The sequence below is a fragment of the Copadichromis virginalis genome, linkage group LG14, assembly GCF_057382275.1.
Source record: "Copadichromis virginalis isolate Kocher_CV1m ecotype Utaka linkage group LG14, C_Virginalis_male_GT1.1, whole genome shotgun sequence".
NCBI classification, from domain to species: Eukaryota; Metazoa; Chordata; class Actinopteri; order Cichliformes; family Cichlidae; genus Copadichromis; species Copadichromis virginalis.
Window position 1 is genome coordinate 27334072 of NC_140631.1, and position 19771 is coordinate 27353842.

Genomic DNA, 19771 nt, shown 5'->3' on the forward strand with positions numbered 1-19771 from the left:
CTGACGCTGGTAACTGTGCAGGGGCGGATCTAGCAAAGTTTAGCCAGGGGGGCCGATAGGGCATTAACAGGGAAAAGGGGGCACAAAGACATACTTTTCTTTCTTATTCTCATTTAAAATGTCTAGCTTTTAATAAATAATTATCTGACACACAAAGTTTTAATTTGATGTAAAATGAATAGAAGTCAATTACTGTATATAGTGACTATTAAGTCTAATATATACCCTAGTAAGCTATAGTACTTTTTCCTTTGGGAAGGTACCATCTGTGCAGTCTGCAATTTTGTTGAAGAAAGATGTTGAATCTATTTAATATTTCTTGAAAAATAATTGATTTCTGTGCATTTTTTTCACACTGCATCAAATTAAGGTTGATTACGTCGATTAAGCATCATGAGGTGGAGCGTGAGGGTTCCCTATTTTTTTATTTTTGTTGTTGCTGGGAGTTGGAACCCTATTAGTTAGGTTGCTTAATATTTACGCTAAGTACTCTTTAAAATACCAGAATAGGGAGGATGGTGTAGGTTTAAGTTTATTAGATTGATTAGTATTGCTGAACTATGAAATATTTTTTTTGCATACAGGTATAACAGAATAGCTTTAGTGTAGTTGTTGTTTTAAACTTGAGTATGAACTTGCAGACTTGCAAAATGCAGCAAGATATTTTAAAAAACAGTTTTGTTGATTAAAAAACACTATATCGGATTCATATCGGTATCGGCAGATATCCAAATTTATGATATCGGTATCGGTATCGGACATAAAAAAGTGGTATCGTGCCATCTCTACCCTCTTCCATATAGGGTTGCCTCTACAAGGGATGTAATGGATGACCTTATTCCATCAGCATTGACAATGTGTCCCAGGAATTTCATAGACTGTCTCAGAAAATGGGACTTCTTTGGAGCCAACTTGAGATTGTAAACCTGTGGTCTCTGGAAAACCACTTGCAAGTGCTCCAGTGCCACTTCTTCTGTGGCAGCACAAACCAGGACATCGTCAAGACAACATAGCACACTGAGAAAGGTCTGATCTCTGAAAATGGCTAACGTCATCCTCATGAAGGTCGCTGGACTGTTGCACAATCCTTGTGGCATATGATTATATTCGTATAATCCAAATGGTGACGTAAATTCGGTGTACTTACGGTCCTGCTCATGCAGCTCCACATTATAATAACCTGAAGTCAGGTCCATTGTAGAAAATAATGCGTTTCCTCCTATAGCAGCCAACGCATTGGCCAAAAGCGGAAATGGCTGGGCATCTTTGACAGTTGTAGCATTAAGTCAGCGGAAGTCATTACATATTCTCAACTCACCAGAATTCTTCCAAACTAAGACCAATGGTGATGCAAACACACTGCAAGATTTCTGAATAATTCCCCGTTCCTCCATTTCATTCTGTGGTAGTTTGTCATAAATTTGTCTTAGTTGGTGGCACATGTTGGCATGGCAACCGGAATGGTTTGTCATCCACAACTCGAATTCGATGTAGGCAAGCTCGTCTCTTGAGAAGATGGACACAAACTGTGCTATGAAGCCAACTAGTTTCTCTTTGCCAGCTGGTGAAACTGCACGTGAATCAATTTCAATATCAGATAGCCCCAGATTTTGTAGCACTGCATGTAAGGGGCTACCACAACTTGTCACTTCCTGTGAAGATGCATTTTAGGCTCACTGGCTTGTCAAAGGGGTTCAACACTTTTACAGGGACCCATCTATCACTTTTTAGATATGCCACAGTTCTTCCAACCATAACCGATCTTGGCCTGGACCTTGAGCCTGTGGGTTCTATAACTACAGCAAAGACCACCTCCCCACTATTGATTAGCTGCAGCCTGCCCCAAACTAGGTGTTCTGTCGGTGGCTCCAATGTGACAGCTCTCTTTAGCTTGACAGCTCCAATCTAATCACCAACGTGCTCTCGAACCACCACGCCTGATATTGAACTCAACAGATTTTTATTAGCCAGTTCTTCAGCATTCAGGGCCTTACTGTGTTCCTCTCCTAAATATAGGAGAATAAGGTCCTCACTCTGCCCTGCAACCACCAGCATTGCCACAACAACTTTGCAGCCATACATCTCAACGGTAATGTCACACACACCTGTTGGAACTGTCCTTGAACAACTACAACCAATCAGGACGACATCAGTGGGTTGGAAGGTTGAGGTCTCCAATGCTACATGACATACCCACATAGCAAGCAGGTCTGGCCCGGATCTGGTATCAAGTCGGCACTGCTAGCTAACTTCTGGCATGATAAGACGTATGTCATCCAGATACGGGCCAGGCCTGGTATAGATGGCACTATGTGATGGCATGCCATATCTGGCTTGATTGTGGTTTGGTTTATGTGGCCCAGGCCCACAGAAAACAGGTCTGGCCCTGAAGAAGATCTGGCATCAAGCTGGCACTTCTGACTGACTGGTGTTTTGTCAACCAGATGTGGGCCACGTCTGGCAATGATGGCACTATTTATGTTCCTATTTTCCTATTTAAATTAGAAGACCAAAATGCCATGCTGCAATACTATACTGCTATGGTAGCCAATGTTTCAAATGCAGGTTTGACAGGTTTTTGAGTGTACATTTCATCCAAAACCTAGTGAGGGTTTACTCATCTTTGCCAGTGGGAGGCTGTAGCTCAGGAGGTAGAGCAGGTTACAAACTGATCGGAAGGTATAGTGGTTCGATCCCTGGCTCCTCCAGTCTGCATGTCAAGAGTATGAATGTAGTTAGGAAGCACTCAGTTAAGCGAAAGTGTGTGATTAGGTGAATGTGGCATGTTGTATAGAGCACTTTGAGTAATCTGGGAGAGTAGAAAAGCGCTATATAAGAATCAGTCCATTCACTGTCTGAACAGAGTTCAGCATGTTACTTTTGCACTGTTTTGCATGTTCTGGCACATGTTGTTATTGCATGGCTTGATTAAGTTACACATTAGGCTGACATCTGGGGCCAGAGCTGAAACTGTTCTGGGCCAGCCCAGGGCCAGCATTGTCTCTACAACTGGCCTATGGCTGCACACCACCTACAGATGGCCCACATGCCGCAAAGAATGACGGCCCTTTCGTGGCCCAAATCAGGTTTGCCAGAGGTAATCCACACATGGGCCAGCACAGGACAACCAGTGTGTATGCAACTGGCCTTGTGCTGTGCCCATGTGTGGGCCACCTCTGGCAAACCAGTCCCAAAAAACATATGTATTATACAGTGTTAAACAAATGAAGAGTACACCAACTGGTGTACTAAATACTTCATACACTGTGTTCGTCAGTTGATAAAACAAGTTTTATGTATCGATAAAACATAACTACTCTAGATACAACTCACCTCTCGTATAGCTTTAACAGACTGGGAGTGATTACTGCAGCCAGCCTCAAATAAACGGCCACAACAACAACAACTGTATAAAAGACTTTTTTCTTCTTTACAGTCATTGTGCCAAACCAGGAGGGAGGGCGCTGTTTCCCCATTGCACTGACAGTTGAGGCAAGTGGAAACACTGTTATGTTAGGAGCACACCAGTGACAGGTGTAGGTGATGCTTGGTGTCATGAAACACTGATGGTCTACTTTTGACTCAAGTAAAGACATGTGACCTCCAGGAAATGCTGTGTGCCTATAAAGTTTTAGCTAAAAACAGTTAAAAAAAACAAACAGCATATTTTGCCTTCAAAATATGAGGACTCGCAGCTTATCCTCTCGTTGCAGAGCTCAGGCTGAAGCGTGTGGGTCATGCCTGCAGCTGGCTTGCTTTATTTTTGTTTTTTAATCTGCTCCCTGCTGAGTCACTGCTTCCCCTAAACGCCCCGCTTTCGATTTCCATTTCCTTTAAATCGTCTGTCTTCTGGGCGACCAGCAGGTGTCGCTGCTGCGCCTCGTAACTTTTCAGCAGTTTGTCAGAGTTTTTAAGTTGAGAGGAGAAGAGGCGCCGTTTCTAATGGGAGGGGGTTTTGTTTTTGTTTTTTTTTGAAATTGTAACTTTTACTTTGCTCTTATGAAATTCCCACTTCTCCCTGATTGGAGGAACCGGGAGAAACGTGATAAAGACATGATGTAACCAGGAGAAATGCATCAGAGGGCGTGTGGCTGAGAAAGAGCTGGCTTTTTGACTTCTTTGTGCTAAAAATAGGTGCATTAGCTCTGGGATAGAGGCTAATTTCAATAGTTAAAAACCGATTTGCATATGCGCTGAAGCCGATATGAAAACAAGACGAGCCGCCGATACGTGCGGTCAGTTTACATATATAATGAGGGGGGAAATCGGCTTTTAAGGGTAAAATGCCTTTTCTGGCCTCACTATGATGCATTATGCAAATCAATAAAGCGCCGTTTGATTAAAAGTTTGGTTCGTGCTGTCGCGGGGGGGGGTTTCCCGTCTGTGAGGTGACGTTACGCGCGGAGGGGGATTTCCACGCGTCTAGCAGCCAATCGCGAAGCCTGCCGGAAACACAAAAGCGGAGCACACTTAGTTCCACGCATGGCTTCGGGACGGTTTGACATTTCTCCTCGGGATCAGACAGACACTCTGAGCCGCTGTGCAGTCTAACTGGTGGTTTAAGGAGCTGTTTCAGAGTTCAGGACGAAGGTTTGGGCCGGGACGGAAAAAACCCAGAGTCATCCGGTTTGGAGAGTTCTCAAGGAAGAATTCAAGGACACGACGGTGGAGTTTAAGGTCCTCAAAGTGGTCTTAAAGACTGTACGCATGCCATGATAGACATGGACATGGTCAACGGTACCTCTGGTGGGTGGTTGTCTTTTGTAAACCTGTTGAATCTTTGCGTGTGTTTGTGCGTAAAAGCGCTGACATCATCCTGAGGCATGTGATTTTTCACAGCAGAGGAGACAACACCCCTTCCCGGGATTGACCCGCAGGACGACAATTATTCGAGCCTCAACTCTATAGATTTCGGTGAGTGGTGGGTCTTTTTTGTTTTGTTATGTTTTGTTTTGTTTTGTTTTGGCTCTGCGTGCATCTGCCGGAAGCGGGGAGGCATTACGGTGACCTGAGATGACCTCTGGCAGGAGGCGTGAACCATCATCAGAGTTCCTGCTTGTTTAATCTTAGGTTGTCTTATTTCCGATGTCAGAGAAGGAGAACTCAACATTTGGGACATTAAATTAAACGTGAAAAAAGTCACAACAGCTGATTTCTCTTATCTAACTTTGAAAACTGTGCTGCAGATGCTTGCTTTGTTTAATGTTTCATGATTTCTGACAAAGTGTCAGACATGACAGACCACAACCACCCCAAAAGGTATATTTACCTGCAGATAACCACTGCTCTAGATTCACTTTCACTGGTTAAACTGAGGCTGGCTACATGGCACCAGGCTTGTTTTTTTGTTTTTTTTATTGGTGCAGTGCTGAAACAACGTGCCACAGATTCATGCACCAGTGACAAAAACAAAACAGAGGAAACGGTTCATGTGAGGTGGTAACCACTCAAATTCTGACACACTGTGTCTTGTGACACGTTGCCACGTCTTAAAATAGATTGCAGTAATATACTATTAGGTTTGAAAGATGTTAATGGAAGTGTTTCTGCTTTCAAATCCAAAAACATAAAGAAACAGCACAGCTGCTGCCCTAAAGTGGTGTCAGATTTTTATCACATTTGCACTTTCACTTTGGATTCACCATCAGTTTGTATTCATTCACAGACCTGATTCAAGAATATATCACAGAAAGTGAGCAGGTAGCACCCTCCCTATCTGGACTACCTGGACCACCTCCTCCACCTGCTGGCCTCCCCTGTTCGACACCAACCCCCATCCACAAACCAACGCAGACATCCAAGCCGGTGCTGGTTGCAAGAGGCACCTCGTCTAAGGTTTGTTTGTTTGTTTTTTGTTGTTGTTTTTAGGTGGTGTCATGCAGGGTGTTGATTTTTCTGGTTTCCAGCTCATTTCACAGTTTCATACGTTACCCAGAAAGACTGCTGGCAACACCCAAGGGTGCCAAGCAGAGAGGTGTTTATATCAGCTGTGGGCTGTGAAAGCTGCCAGCCTGCGGTGAATAGGGGCATAATTTTTTACAGTTTTTTTTTTTTACAATTTTTTTTTCTTGGCAAAATTTGTGCTCATTACTTCGATCCAGGTTCTATTGAACTAGATCAAGTCATAATCAATATACCTGATACTTAATTTATAAGAGCCAGAGAAATAAATGTCAGTACATGCACCTATTTTGTAAATACTCAATCACTTTGGCTGCTATGACTGTATAACAGGTAGGAAACTGGAATCTAAGCTGTCTGGAGAAAGGTTATGACTAATAAACAATGATAACAATAATGATGGCATTCTTATTTTTAGCCTTTTCTTATCTTAGCTGGGCAACATAAACATTAAAACAGTTAATGGATTCAGCTAAAACTTAAAACATTTTATTTATGAGAAGAAACTGTTAAAATCTGCTTTTGGCTTCTCTGATTGTTTTTTTTAGGTTTTCTTATCATTTGTTTATGCAAAGCAGTCACACAGATGGGCAGGTTGTTATGCTCTTCCCTCGGTTTATTATTAGCAACAGTAGTTTTATTTCCCATATTGTTTTTGTGCTATTATTGAAAGGCGGTTGATATAAAACACGTTCAGAGGAAGCGTCTGTTCCTCCTCCTCGGCGGTGGCTGCAGCTCTCATAATGAGGCTGTTGTGAGGATTGAATGTCGGTGGTATGAAGTGCTGCATGATTCATGTGCAGCCTGCAGACGGTTGGCTATTTTGCTGTGTGGCACAGAGCAGCCGTTAGGCAACTCGGCAGGTCAGGCTTCTACCAGAAAGCACGTGGTTTACAGGCAGCGGGAGCTCAGAAAGACTGTAATCTGATAAGAGAGGCACTGTAGTGACCGCACAGATGGGTAATAATGAAGGGCGGTAGAAGAGTAGTTCAGCCTTCTCTTAGTGAATGAGCTGCACAGGTTATGTTGCTGGGTTTGAAGAGGTTTTGCAGCTTGTGAGGCAGCGTGGCACACCTCTTTGTGCTTTTTTTTTTTTTGTTGTTATAGAGGAGGTGGGCTTGGGGAGTGGAGAGGACATTTTGGAAGAGCTGTAATCTGACTCCTGCTTTCAGTTTGCCATCCTTTCTGTTTACAAGCCAAACCCACCGGAGACGAAAGGTTGCATTTTTCACCCCCGTGTCAGTGCTGTGATTGGCTGAAGGGCGTAAGGCTGAGCTGACTTCCTATTTCCGTTTGCTGGCTCGGTGTAGCAGGCTTTTGTTGAAAGGTCCAGTCCTTTTTTTTTTCTTTTCTTCTTTTGGGGAGGGGGCTAACACGATCGCAGGGGTGCATACAAACACTTTGACCAAAGACGTCTGGGGCTCGACAAGATATTATGAAACATGATCTCATGCAGAGGTATCACCACATCTCTGCAGCGATGGTTTAATGATTCACAGCAACACGTCTGACAAAGGAGGCGACTTCTTTACTACTTTTCTTACCTGCAGGTTTGATCATTATCATTCTTATCTTCTGTTTTTTTTTTTTTTTTTTTTGATTAGCTACAGCAGATAGACTGCAGTGAGTCGGGTGAAACTTGATTTGTGATAACTTTGGGTTCACGGTGATGTAAGAGAAAGCAATCAGGCGCCTCGATGAGCAGAAAAAAATGAGCGAGGATGGCACTGCAGAGAAAGAGAGAAACTAAAAGCAGCAAAGACAAAAAAGAGATACAAAGTCTTGAGTGGGAGCGGAAAAAGCTCGGTGGTCTGCGGTGTAACGGAAAAAATAAGACATCATATGCAAGAGGAGGAGTCGCAGAGCACGAGGTTAACTCTGCTCACTGATAGAAAGCACATGTATGGAGAGAAAACAAAAAGAAACACACGCCATGAGTCAGTTCTTTCACTGCATGCTTCATCTGTAGTGTCATCACTGCCCAAGAGACATGAGGTCGTTTTTCTTCATTAAAACTATGAAGATGTCGAGGCGGGGAAAAAAAAGCTCTTTCAGCAGTAAAACCGCAAAACCGTGTAACATCATTAGACTGTTAATACAGACACACTGGTGTGTAAAAAGTACAAGTGTAGTATTTTAGCTTGTCAAAGTGGAGCTACTTTCAGCTGCTTTATATAGAGTGTCTCAGTTTAACATGGGGGTTCCCAAAATGGGAGCTGAGCTGCTACAAAAAGCTGCAAAGTAATCATTTAGAAATATTCTGAGATATTAAATTGCATTTGTTGCCATTTTTGACACTTTTCTCTCATTGTATTTTTTTTAATGGTGAAATACTGAAACATCACACTTGGTTTTTAAATTAAATAACCTAGACGTTCGGAAGGGAAACATTTTATTAAAAGGATTTTATGAAGTTGTGCTTTGAAAGTGAGTCAGTGCTTCGAAACTGTAGATATTCTTATAGGTTGTAACTGGTTGCGAATGCCTGCGTATTTGACTTGGTGACTTCATCTCCTTTACACATCGAGTGAATGAAATGTGACTTGTCAGGTTTTTACTCCTCAGCCGTAAAAGGCTGATCATGTATTGTCGTCACCTCACCGAGGCCGGTGACGTGGGCACCTAAGTTTGTGAATGCGATAACTTGAGGACAAGATGACGTAGGATTTTGTAATTGATACCACAGGTGCGTCTGCTGGGAGTCTGAGGGGTAGCACTGGCAGTTGCCAGTACTTTTATTTTACTGCAGAAGTTCAGTTTTTCTTCTTGGAAGAGTGTTGAGAAAGGTCGATAGTTGATGATCGGAAATCTAAAGGCATAGTTCAACTGGAGAGATGTTTCATGCTGTCAGCAAACTGACTCACTGCATTTGTACATCCAAAGCAAGAAAACCTCTGAGTGTAAATTAAGTTTTCATGAGAAACATCAAGTCGAGCCATCTGACTTTTACATTTCCTGCTAAAACAGATGGAATAGGGAAAAGAAACCGTGGGGGCATGAGGTAAGACCAGAGCAGAAATAAAAAGCATCGAGATCACAAACATGATAAAGAAATGGTTAAAACATAAAATAAACACAAACCAGTGGGGGAAAATTAAAAAAACAACAACTATTGTTTCTTCTTTCAGATGCTTTGTGGATTTGCTTTGAAGTCTTTCGAGTACAGAAATTATCTTTACTCATTAGATCAGGTTATAAAAGACTCATCTGATGTGCATCACCAGCCTTTAGGGACAGTCGTGAGGCTTGGTTGGTTGTTGCATGTTGTCTGCATCTTTTCATTTCTGCCAGAAGTTTCTAGTGCGAGGTAAATATGTTTAAGTCAATTTTTTTAAATTGCTTTCTCTTGTCCCCCCCATCAGCCAGTCCTCCCTGTCATGGATATGGCATCGACTCATCCTTCCTCTGGGCGAGGGTCCTCGTGTTTGCTGAACTCGAAGAACTCCGGCATCCCGTCCTCTCAGAACCGAGGCGACACGGACATTCTGGAGCGTGTTCTGGACAAGCCCAAGCTCGCGATAGTGGAGGAGCCCAAAGACAGAGGCATGAGGTTTCGCTATGAATGTGAAGGACGCTCGGCGGGCAGCATCCTGGGAGCATCCAGCACCCACACTGAAAAGACCCTGCCTACGATAGAGGTAGGAGTTTTTGTTTCAGAAGGGGAGTTTACACGACCTCAGAGGCAGTTAGGCACTTTTAACCACAGCTGATCCTGTTTACTCTGTTCACTTGACCCCTCCTGTCTGAAATGGGTGGAGACTGAAAAAAATGTGGTTTGTCTGAATCAATTAGAAAGTCCCCACAAATCCCAGCTCAAGTGCAGTGAGATACAAGGAGGTATATCCCCCAGCTGCTTACTAAAAAACACTGCCACACACATCTACACGCCACGATCATTCACACATTGACTTGGTGGTTACCAGGTTATATAAAGTTTAGTCAAGGAAATGTCCGGTTGCATAATGGATATTAATAGCGGTGAACAATGGTGTTAACCTGTCATTGTTTTTGGATGAAACTGGTACCTGAGGGGACTTAGTTTTGCTTTTATTTATATTTTTATTGTAATACATCAGGAAATCTGTAATGACCTTCTAGAAACCTATTGTTTAAAGTCTGCCCCTGAAAAATGTCTGAGGGGGAAAGAGACAAAAAATCCTGGAGCAACAGATAGAGAAGGTTAATCGGCTTTTATTTCAACTCTTTTCAAGCCAAGTTTCTCAGATGTCAGGGTTATCTGCTTTAGTTTGGCATATTACAACAGCTTTGGTCTGTTGGTCAGGGAAAAAATTAAGAACTTTAGACAACTTTTTCTGTTTTCTATCAAGAAAATCACATTAATAGGCATCACAGCTCTGAACTTATTCTGGATTTTTGCTATAAATCTTGTTCTTTTCTTTCTTTCAGATTCAGGGTTCCATCGACGGCTTAAAGAAAGTCAACGTCACAGTTTCTTTGGTGACCAAAGACCTCCCACACCGGCCTCACCCCCACTGCCTCGTGGGTAAAGACTGTCCAAATGGTACAGGGATCTGTTTTGTCGCATTCAACCCTCGCAACAACCGACGTCACAGGTGAGCATTCGCCTTCGATCCCTGCCATTTTGATACCTTAAAATTCGTGGTGTGTCTTTACATTTTATTTGAACAGTTCCCCTTGTTTTTACACCCAGCTTCGCTAACCTTGGTATTCAGTGTGTGAGGCGGAAAGAGCTGGACATTTCACTTCAGAAGCGAAGAAGTCTAAATATCGACCCATTTCAGAGTGAGTGGGAGACGTATGCCAATACACCGCACCTTAATCTCCACGTTATTCTTCATTCAATAATACTAAGTGCAATAATCCTTTCTGTCATCGTTGTATTTTTACTCAGTTGTATATAGTATTTGTATTTGTATTCTATTTTTATCTTATTGTATATTTATTTTATTTTATTCTACTGTATATAGTATTTTATTTTATTCTATTCTGTACAGTTGTGTACTGTATTTATTCTTATTGTATTCTAATTTTTGCCTCATAACTTTTGCACTGTCCACTTCCTGCTGTGACAAAACAAATTTCCCACGTGTGGGACTAATAAAGGTTATCTTATCTTATCTTATTCACATATATAAAGGCAGTTTTTTCTGTCCTCACTGACCCATTTTGTCTCTGTTCTCCCCTCAGCCGGGCATTCGAAGGGCATTGAAGACATGGACATGAATTCAGTGCGTCTGTGCTTTCAGTGCGAGCTCGAGTGGCAGGACGGCAGGAAAGACCATCTCAGCCCGGTGGTGTCGAAGCCCATTTATGACAAGAGTAAGACATAACCAGACAAACACACCGAAAAGCCTTGACCGCAGTCAACCAAGCGCGCCAAAAATAAGGCAGCGTACTTCCCTATTCTCATGCTTTGTCGTGCATGTTTTTTTTAATTCCAGAGGCAACAACTACATCACAGCTGAAGATCACCCATTTGAACCTGTATGAAGGTCCCTGCACTGGCAAGACGGAGGTCTACATGTTGTGTGACAAAGTGCAGAAAGGTAACAGGAAAGTTTTTTTGAAGTTAGGTTCCAGGAGTAGATTACATAAAACAAGTCCAGTTTCCACTATTCAGAAACGCGACAAAGAGCCTGATTACAATCTAAGTTTACTTGTAGGGCTTTGGAGCTTTAGTTAACTTTTAAATGAGATTTTTGTGTTTGTGTTATTAAAAAAAACAACCCACACACACCCACATTTTTGTAACTTAAAGTAGAGTCACATTGTGTTTTTCTTGACTAAGAGAAAGCATGTGACGGGGTGCCCAGGAAGGTGGTGCGGTGCTGCATGAGGAAGTCAGGAGTGTTAGAGAGAAGTGTGAGAGCGATGCAGGATATGCATGGGTGCACTGAGACAATAGTGTGTGGTAGGAGCGACAGACTGGTTAAAAGTGAATTTGAGAAGCTGCTTTTGAGAGCTTCTCAAGCTGGCAGATGAGGTCTGACTCTGTGGAATATTATGTTTGCGTATGATGTGTCGGTCTACACGGGGAGCTGTGGGGGTTTCCTGTGTAGAGAAAAGGAGTGAAGGTGAGAAGGAGCAAAGTAGAAAATGTGTTTTGGTGAGGATGATGGAGGAGGTGAAGGTGGTTGAGTTTAAATACTTGGGGTCAACCATCCAGAACAACTGGGGTGTGAAAAAGAGGTGAAGAAAGGGTACTGGGTTGTGACAGAAGGATACCAACATGAAAGTAAAAGTTAAGAAGGCAGCTGAGAGATCAGTTACATTGCATGAAACGTATGAAAAGACCTGGAAGAAGCTGAGTTTGACATGCTGAGATGTTTGGAGCTCATCACAGCGACCGCTCAGGTTGGACGGTTCTGGGACAAAGTAAGAAAGATGAGCCTGAGTTTGTTTGGACATGTGAGTGAAGACTTGCAGGTAGAAAGATGCTGTCAGAGAAGAAGAAAGCACAAAGAGGAGGTGTGGATGTGATGAAGGAGGACTTGTAGGTGGTTTCCAGGTGGTAACGTGCCCTAAAGAAGAAAACTGTTGTGACCTAATTATTTTGAATTAAAGTATTAAAAGTTTTGATTCCTCTAAAAAAAGGTTTTATTTTTAATCTTCTTTGTATTTTGGATCCTTTTTGAAACATTTTCTCATCGATTCTTAATTAAGAGGCTTCTTCGCTTCTTAAGGCGAACAGGAAGGTGGCCTTGGAGTCAAGGGTCCCATGAGCCTAGGTGCTGACCATTACGGGGTCCCTAATGTAATAAAACCTGGGACTCCCAGAAGTGAAGAAGCTTCTTGTTAAAGACTCCCATGACCTGGATGAATGAGAACACAAACATGTTCTAATGTTTCTTGAATAATAAAGAGCTTTGCGTGTTTGGTCCTCAGACGACATCGAGATCATCTTCAGGCGAGAGTCGTGGAAGGCGAACGGGGAGTTTGCCCAGACAGACGTGCACCGACAGATCGCCATCGTGTTTAAGACTCCGCCCTACGAGGACCAAGACATCACAGAGGAAGTGGAAGTCAACCTGGCCCTGCGTCGCATCTCAGACCAGATGGAGAGCGAGCCCGTTACATTCAAGTACCTGCCTCGCAATCCAGGTCAGTAAGCACTGGACTTCCCTAACATCCTCTTCTGCCACACCAACCCTCTGCACGTCCTCCTTCACTACATCCATGAGCCTCCACTGTCTCTACTCCCTGTTAGAGATGGCACGATACCACTTTTTTATGTCCGATACCGATATCATAAATTTGGATATCTGCCGATACCGATATGAATCCGATATAGTGTTTTTTAATCAACAAAACTGTTTTTTAAATATCTTGCTGCATTTTGCAAGTCTGCAAGTTCATACTCAAGTTTAAAACAACAACTACACTAAAGCTATTCTGTTATACCTGTATGCAAAAAAAATATTTCATAGTTCAGCAATACTGATCAATCTAATAAACTTAGACCTACACCATCCTCCCTATTCTGGTATTTTAAAGAGTACTTAGCGTAAATATTAAGCAACCTAACTAATAGGGTTCCAACTCCCAGCAACAACATAAATAAATAAAAAATAGGGAACCACCCCTCACGCTCCACCTCATGATGCTTAATCGACGTAATCAACCTTAATTTGATGCAGTGTGAAAAAAAATGCACAGAAATCAATTATTTTTCAAGAAATATTAAATAGATTCAACATCTTTCTTCAACAAAATTGCAGACTGCACAGATGGTACCTTCCCAAAGGAAAAAGTACTATAGCTTACTAGGGTATATATATTAGACTTAATAGTCACTATATACAGTAATTGACTTTTATTCATTTTACATCAAATTAAAACTTTGGGTGTCAGATAATTATTTATTAAAAGCTAGACATTTTAAATGAGAATAAGAAAGAAAAGTATGTCTTTGTGCCCCCTTTTCCCTGTTAATGCCCTATCGGCCCCCCTGGCTAAACTTTGCTAGATCCGCCCCTGCACAGTTACCAGCGTCAGCTACGTAGAAAAAGATCCTGGTGTAGAAAGTAATATTAAATAAATTCTAACAACAGCTGATCAAGCTTAAACGTGCTGCTGTTGTTCAGCCGCTGGTTTCCTCTTTCTGGTGCAAAGTGGGCCAAAAACAAACAAGAGAGACGGACTCGCGACAGAAAAGCCGATCAGCTGATCATTAAGCAGTTTCACGATTGAAGTAGCAGCCGGAGAGCGAGAGGCAGTCGCTCGTTAAGCTTAACGCAGGAATGCTTTACAAACATTCAGAGATGGACTTACACACTTGCTTTACTTCTCTCGGGGATAACTTTGTCGGAGATGAAATGCCGGGTTGCTAGCGAAGCTCCAAATGCTATCTAGACCACCGACAGGTCCCGCATGCCACAGCCGCTCTATCACGTGATGCATACTGCTCCGACGTGCTAACTTCTGAGGTGAGTTACGGCGTGTTGCAAGTTTTGTGAGGTGCTTTCGTGATATTTAATGGATCGGATTACATTTTTTATTTTTCTCCGATATCCGATCCAGTCATTTAGGTCAGTATCGGACCGATACCGATACTTAATATCGGATCGGTCCATCTCTACTCCCTGTAGATTCACTTTTCCGCCGGTCTCCCTCCTTCTTCTGGTCATAAAGTCCACTGTCCTCTCTCCTATACATCTCTACACTTCCACACTTATGTCATCAGGACCAGCCACCTTTCTGTTCTTCCTCCTCTTCATAGCTGTCCTCACTTCCTCCTCACTGCACTTTCATGTTCATTAACTGTCCTCTGTCTTTTTTCTCTCTCAAAGTACTCCTTCCACCTTCTCTGCACACTCTCCTTACTCATTAGTACATTTCCATCCTGCTGCAAATCCTTTCCAGCTCGATCACTCTGTTTAACCAATCAAAACAAACCTTTATCTCCTTTCTTGGTGTCCAGCCTCACATACAACTCACTGTAAGCCTCTTTGAATACTTTCCTGTACGTCCTCATTCCACCATTACGTCACCGGCCACCACCATCTTTCCTTCGGCATTCCTTGATACCATTCCTACTCAACACTTCCTCATCACCTCTCTTCCCTTCATCTACATGTCCATTGAAGTCTGTCCTACTCTTTCCCCCCTTGGGGACACTCTCTGCCACTTGATCCAACTTGCTCCAGAACTCCCCTCTCTTTTCTAAATGACATCCAACCTGTGGGGCATACGCACAGATAACAATGAAAACCACCCCTCTGATTTCCACCGTCACACCCATGATCCTGTCTGACACTCTCTGCGCGTCCACAGCACTATGTACACCACAATAGAACATTTTGAATCCACCTCCAGCGCTCCTGGCCTTTCCACGTGGTCTCCTGCACACGCAATACAGCCACCTTCTTTCTCTCCATCATGTCAGCCAGTTCTCTCTCCTCTTTACCAGTCATAGTGCTCACAAATTAAAAAAACAGATGCAGCAGATTATTGCTAAACACTGACAGCGTTTCATTTCTCATTTCAGACCCGTACGAGGTGAAGCGGAAGACGAGGCTAAAGTCAGAGGTGAACCTCAAGGAGAAGCCCTGTGTGACAGGTGAGGTTCAGACTGTCAGTTTGATCTTTGTGTTTTTACAATTCAGCATGTGAACTGTTTGACTGGGGTGTGCCACCTCTCTGGCTCCATGTTTACATATTCTCACTCAAAATATTGTGACTTAATACAACAGGAAAAGCACAGCAAACCAACATTTTAAATCTAAACTTTTTGGATTTCATCATGCAAAAAGCATAAAGTACCTTTAAGTGAATACAATTATTTTTATTTTAACTTGACACTCAGTCCAGATTAAAGCTATTCACAATCATGTTCAAACTGCTTGTTAAATGATAGCCAGTCTTCTCAAAATCCAGGTTTAAACTGTAGTCTATCTGCCTGACTTCAAGAACCGCAAAGCCCCTTTTCCACTGATGCAGGACCAGTCCATAATCTAGAACCTGTTCCACATATTTCCCCTGAAAAAGGGCCGGTGGCATTGTGGCCCAGGTTGGTGCCACAGAATTGCTGACACCAAAACTGAAACAAAATTAAGTGTGCAGGAATTTCACCCATGACTAGCAGATGCATTTTTTATTTATTTTTTTGCATGGAAATTACTCCAACACCTGCTAGTAGCGTTTGGGTCTCAAAGCTTTTTTTTCCTGAGAAAGCCCCCCACACCAGCTCCACACCAGCACTGCATTGGTGGAAACGAGGTGCAAGTGAGCCATTCATTTATTTTCCTCTGGAAAAAAAGGGCGTCTTGGTCATGCTCACTTGGGTAAATTACAGAAACCTCAGTGGAACAGTTGAGTTGGTGTTTGTGCCATTAACCACACCTACTAAGAGTCAACACGTCTGCTGTGAAGATGCACTATTAGACACATGGCAGCTTCTGTAATTGGGACGAATCACAATGCCCTTCAAAAAAAAAATCACACTTAATCATTTTCTGTCTACTCATCACTGCATGATGAAGAACAGATCACATGCTAACATGACATTTGCCAAAAATGCCAAAATCGACCACTGGAATACACAGACATGACAAAAGAGGAAGTGGTCAGCCACAAATACTCCTTATGTGACATGTCATTTCTATGACTGATTATCACATGAAGATAGACTAGTTTTATGTGTTATACATATATAGATACACCAAACAAGATAAAGATGGTGTGTAATAAAAGCACAAAGGGGTTAAAAGCAACAGGGTAAACTGTACAAAAGGTTAAAACTAAAGAGCAGCAAGTTCCACCTTCATGAAGGCTAGTTTTGGTTGATGTCGACTCAGCTGTGGGGTTGTTTTGGAGGTTTTTCACAGTTATTTCCATTTCATAGCCTGGTCTGACTGATATAAACAAGGCAAAACAGTCCTTGTGGCATAAAGTACTACAGATTAACAATGAGACAAACACCTTTCAAAATGATCACACAGCTGGCTCTGCACTTCTCCTCCCGTAATCTCAGTGAAGACCTTTTTCAAGACTGGCAGCTGTGTGTGTGTGCTTTTTAAAAAAGGTTGAGAATCACATGTCACAATCCAGGTACAAAGACCTCCGTCTAATAACTGACCATTCATCATGTTTCTAACAGCTTTGTTTTCTCTGTAACGTAATCTGTTTCAGCCAAGAGCGCACCTGCCTCAGATCAGGTCATCCAGTTCCTCCCAGAGGCCCAAAACATGATGTCGCCACAAGAGCGGTCGCACCCTGTCCTGCCCGGCACACCCGCTGCGGCGGAACCGCGTTACTGCAATCCAGTCGATTCAAACACAGACGAGGCGGCCGTTTACAACCAGTTGGTAGACATGCCTGAATTTTGGGAGGTCTTCAATAACCCAAACTTCTCCTCACTCGTGCCTGGCAACTTGGACATCACTGCCTCCCCCTTTGCTAATGTGGATATGAACTTCAACCAGAACTCCGGCTTCCTGCAGGACTTTTCCCATTACAGTGACTTGCAATTCAACATGCTCGTCAGCGAGAGCCAGAACCCGCAGTTGGAGCCGCAGGATAGCACAGTTCAGGTGAAAACGGAAGAGGAACTTTGAGGATCGTGTAGCACAGTTTACAGCTGTTTCTGTCATCTTTTAACATCTTGGTCACTTCCTTGCTGACAGTTTTATGTCACTGCCATGTGAGCACATTAAGCTAGTTTACCGCTTCCCCTTGTTTCTAGAACTTGTGCTAAGCTAACAAGCTATCGCCTGCTTTGTTTTTAGTATGAGACTGGTACTGATTAGCGCAGCAGAAAACTGAAACCATCCTTCAAAAGTGGATACAAGTGCCAAAATGCATATGCTTGTCTCTCTAGAGTCAAGTTTGAAAAATCCCATCAGCCACTTGAACTTTCATCACAGAATATCATCCATTTAATACATTTCAGAGGTTTTCTCTTGATTTTTAATGGATTTGACTTTAAGTCAAAGGTATAACTCCTACTTAAGCAAAATAACACGTTACATGCTGCTCCGATGGTCTGATGACAGTTAAGGCTGCGCATAGCTCTGCAGGCCAAGAGATTCCACTTTAACCCCTTTGATGGCACTGGTTCAGAGCTCCTTTATCCTTGGCTCAGTGCTCCTTTATCCTTGGCTCAGTGCTCTCATGCTGGCACACGTATCCAGTTCATCCCAGACAATGGGTGAGAGGTGGGGCTCGCCATTTACCGTCACACCACTTTAGAATCGCCGGAGACCCACGCACAACTGTGCTGCTAAGCTGTTTGTTTTATTGGCTTACTCATGTCTAAACACAACAAGTTAGTCAGTACTAAACACTTAGCTAAGTTTCACACCAGTGATCATCAGTGTCTGATCTTCTGTGACAACTTACAATTTATTTTTTTCCATCTGAGTGTTTTCTGTTTGAGCTGGCACTCAAAGCAGTTTTTTCACTGTAAGCCACACACACACACGTCAGATTCTATTAAAAGTGGTCCAAGGAAGGAACAATGGTGATGCTGTGGCCTCTTTCAGCAGGATAATACACCTTGCCACAAGTAAAAAAAGGTTCAGGAACATTTTAAGCCATTGACTTGGCCTCCAGATTTCCCAGATCTCAGTCTAATCGAGGATATGTGGGAGCTGCTGGAGGTCTGCGCCTCGATGGGTCAGGGCTATTTTGGCAGCAAAAGGGGAACCAACACAGCATTAGGCAGGTGGTCATAATATTGGGCCTGATCAGCAAGCTGTTTGTTCAGCTTTTTCAGTTCGTTCACTTCTCATTAGCACACAGGGACCTCCCACCACCAGTCCCCTATATTATGTCGTCTGTCATTATCAACTTGAAATGCTGTCAAATGTAAATACAAACTAGTGAATATAAAAATAACAAACGCTTCGGCTATCTTGAATCAGAGAAGAATATATGTGGCATTTTTGGTGCTTGTATCCACTTGTGAACAATCTTCCTGTAGTGAGTTATCTGCTGCGCTTGCTCTGCTAGACTGCAAAACCATTATGGAGCAGAGTGCCTTCTTTCCTGCTGCTGCTTTGCACTTTGTTGCCCTGTATTTAACCCCGTACCTTTTTTTTCTTTTGCTCCCAAAGCCTTGCTGGCCAAGTCTTCGGGAACAAGTTGGCATTCCTTATTTTCCATAAGTGCTGCAAGCATTAATTTAAAGCCTACATTCAGTGTGGAGTTTAAAAGGAGAACTCAAACTTCTCCACAAAAGCTGTAAACTTCCATAATTGCAGTCTGTTTTAATTGCAAGGTGAGACTAAAATGGCACGTATTAAATGTTTGTGCGACATTTGTTTTGTTTGCTTAGCTGAAGCTGCCGGCAGCATAAAAGGGTTTGGTTTTTTTCTTTTAATCACCAAAAGTCTCAAGTACAGTAGTTGGGGATCAATTCTTCTTTGTCCCTGTCTGTTATTGCTCTCTGTTGGCTGCCACAGCCACTGGCTTGTTTAATATTTAATCAACATAAATGTAATAGAAAACAGCCCTTTTCCTATTTCTGGCTTTCTTTGTGTCAGTTCCTTTTGTTTGTCAGTTTCGCTCTTGTGCTAAGCATTCAAATTTCCAATCGCACCTTATCACATGTCTGCCCACAGTGTAGTGCAGTAGTCGGAGAAAAATAAAATGTCTGTGTGTAACTTTTGTTGTGTCATTACTTCCTGTTGAGGCAGAGTGAGAGGCAGAAATAAAAGATTAGAGTGCGTTAAAGGGGATGTAGGCGCTGCGATTCAGCTGCCGCCCACACACATTCCTGAGCTGCTCTCTCACTTATAAAAACAATGATTCTTGGCAGCTTCGACATCTCCGAGATGCTTTTCGGCTTGTCACGTCGTAGTTTTAAATATCTTCAATGCCTCAAGAGAACCTTGAAGTACTTGTTTGTCCAACCCATTAGACAGAAGCCCAGAGGATATAAATCACC

At 42.7% G+C, this 19771-nt stretch overlaps 1 protein-coding gene across 3 annotated transcripts; it reads left to right on the forward strand.

Moving 5' to 3' along the window:
* Positions 1 to 837: 837 nt before the first annotated feature.
* relb (RELB proto-oncogene, NF-kB subunit) lies at positions 838 to 19487 on the forward strand. 3 transcript variants are annotated; one of them, XM_085430240.1, is made up of 11 exons: positions 838 to 4746; positions 4840 to 4914; positions 5666 to 5835; positions 9264 to 9539; positions 10309 to 10475; positions 10574 to 10665; positions 11071 to 11202; positions 11325 to 11429; positions 12769 to 12984; positions 15371 to 15442; positions 17014 to 19487. In XM_085430240.1, exons 1-11 carry the CDS (start codon positions 4713 to 4715, stop codon positions 17436 to 17438), a joined length of 1764 nt encoding a protein of 587 aa, XP_085286366.1. In that variant the 5' UTR covers positions 838 to 4712; the 3' UTR covers positions 17439 to 19487. The 3 variants fall into 3 exon arrangements, with proteins under 3 accessions (XP_085286366.1, XP_085286367.1, XP_085286368.1); XM_085430241.1 differs by having other exon boundaries at positions 4843 to 4914; XM_085430242.1 differs by lacking the exons at positions 838 to 4746; positions 4840 to 4914; positions 5666 to 5835 and adding an exon at positions 7075 to 7451.
* Positions 19488 to 19771: the final 284 nt, after the last annotated feature.

Bases quoted from the DNA above. Each gene is read 5' to 3' on its own strand.
- relb (XM_085430240.1), top strand. From the start codon at position 4,713: ATGATAGACATGGACATGGTCAACGGTACCTCTG. The intron at 11,203-11,324 runs GTAAGACATAAC...TTTTAATTCCAG, and splicing joins GAAGCCCATTTATGACAAGA to AGGCAACAACTACATCACAG. The intron at 12,985-15,370 runs GTCAGTAAGCAC...TTCTCATTTCAG, and splicing joins GTACCTGCCTCGCAATCCAG to ACCCGTACGAGGTGAAGCGG.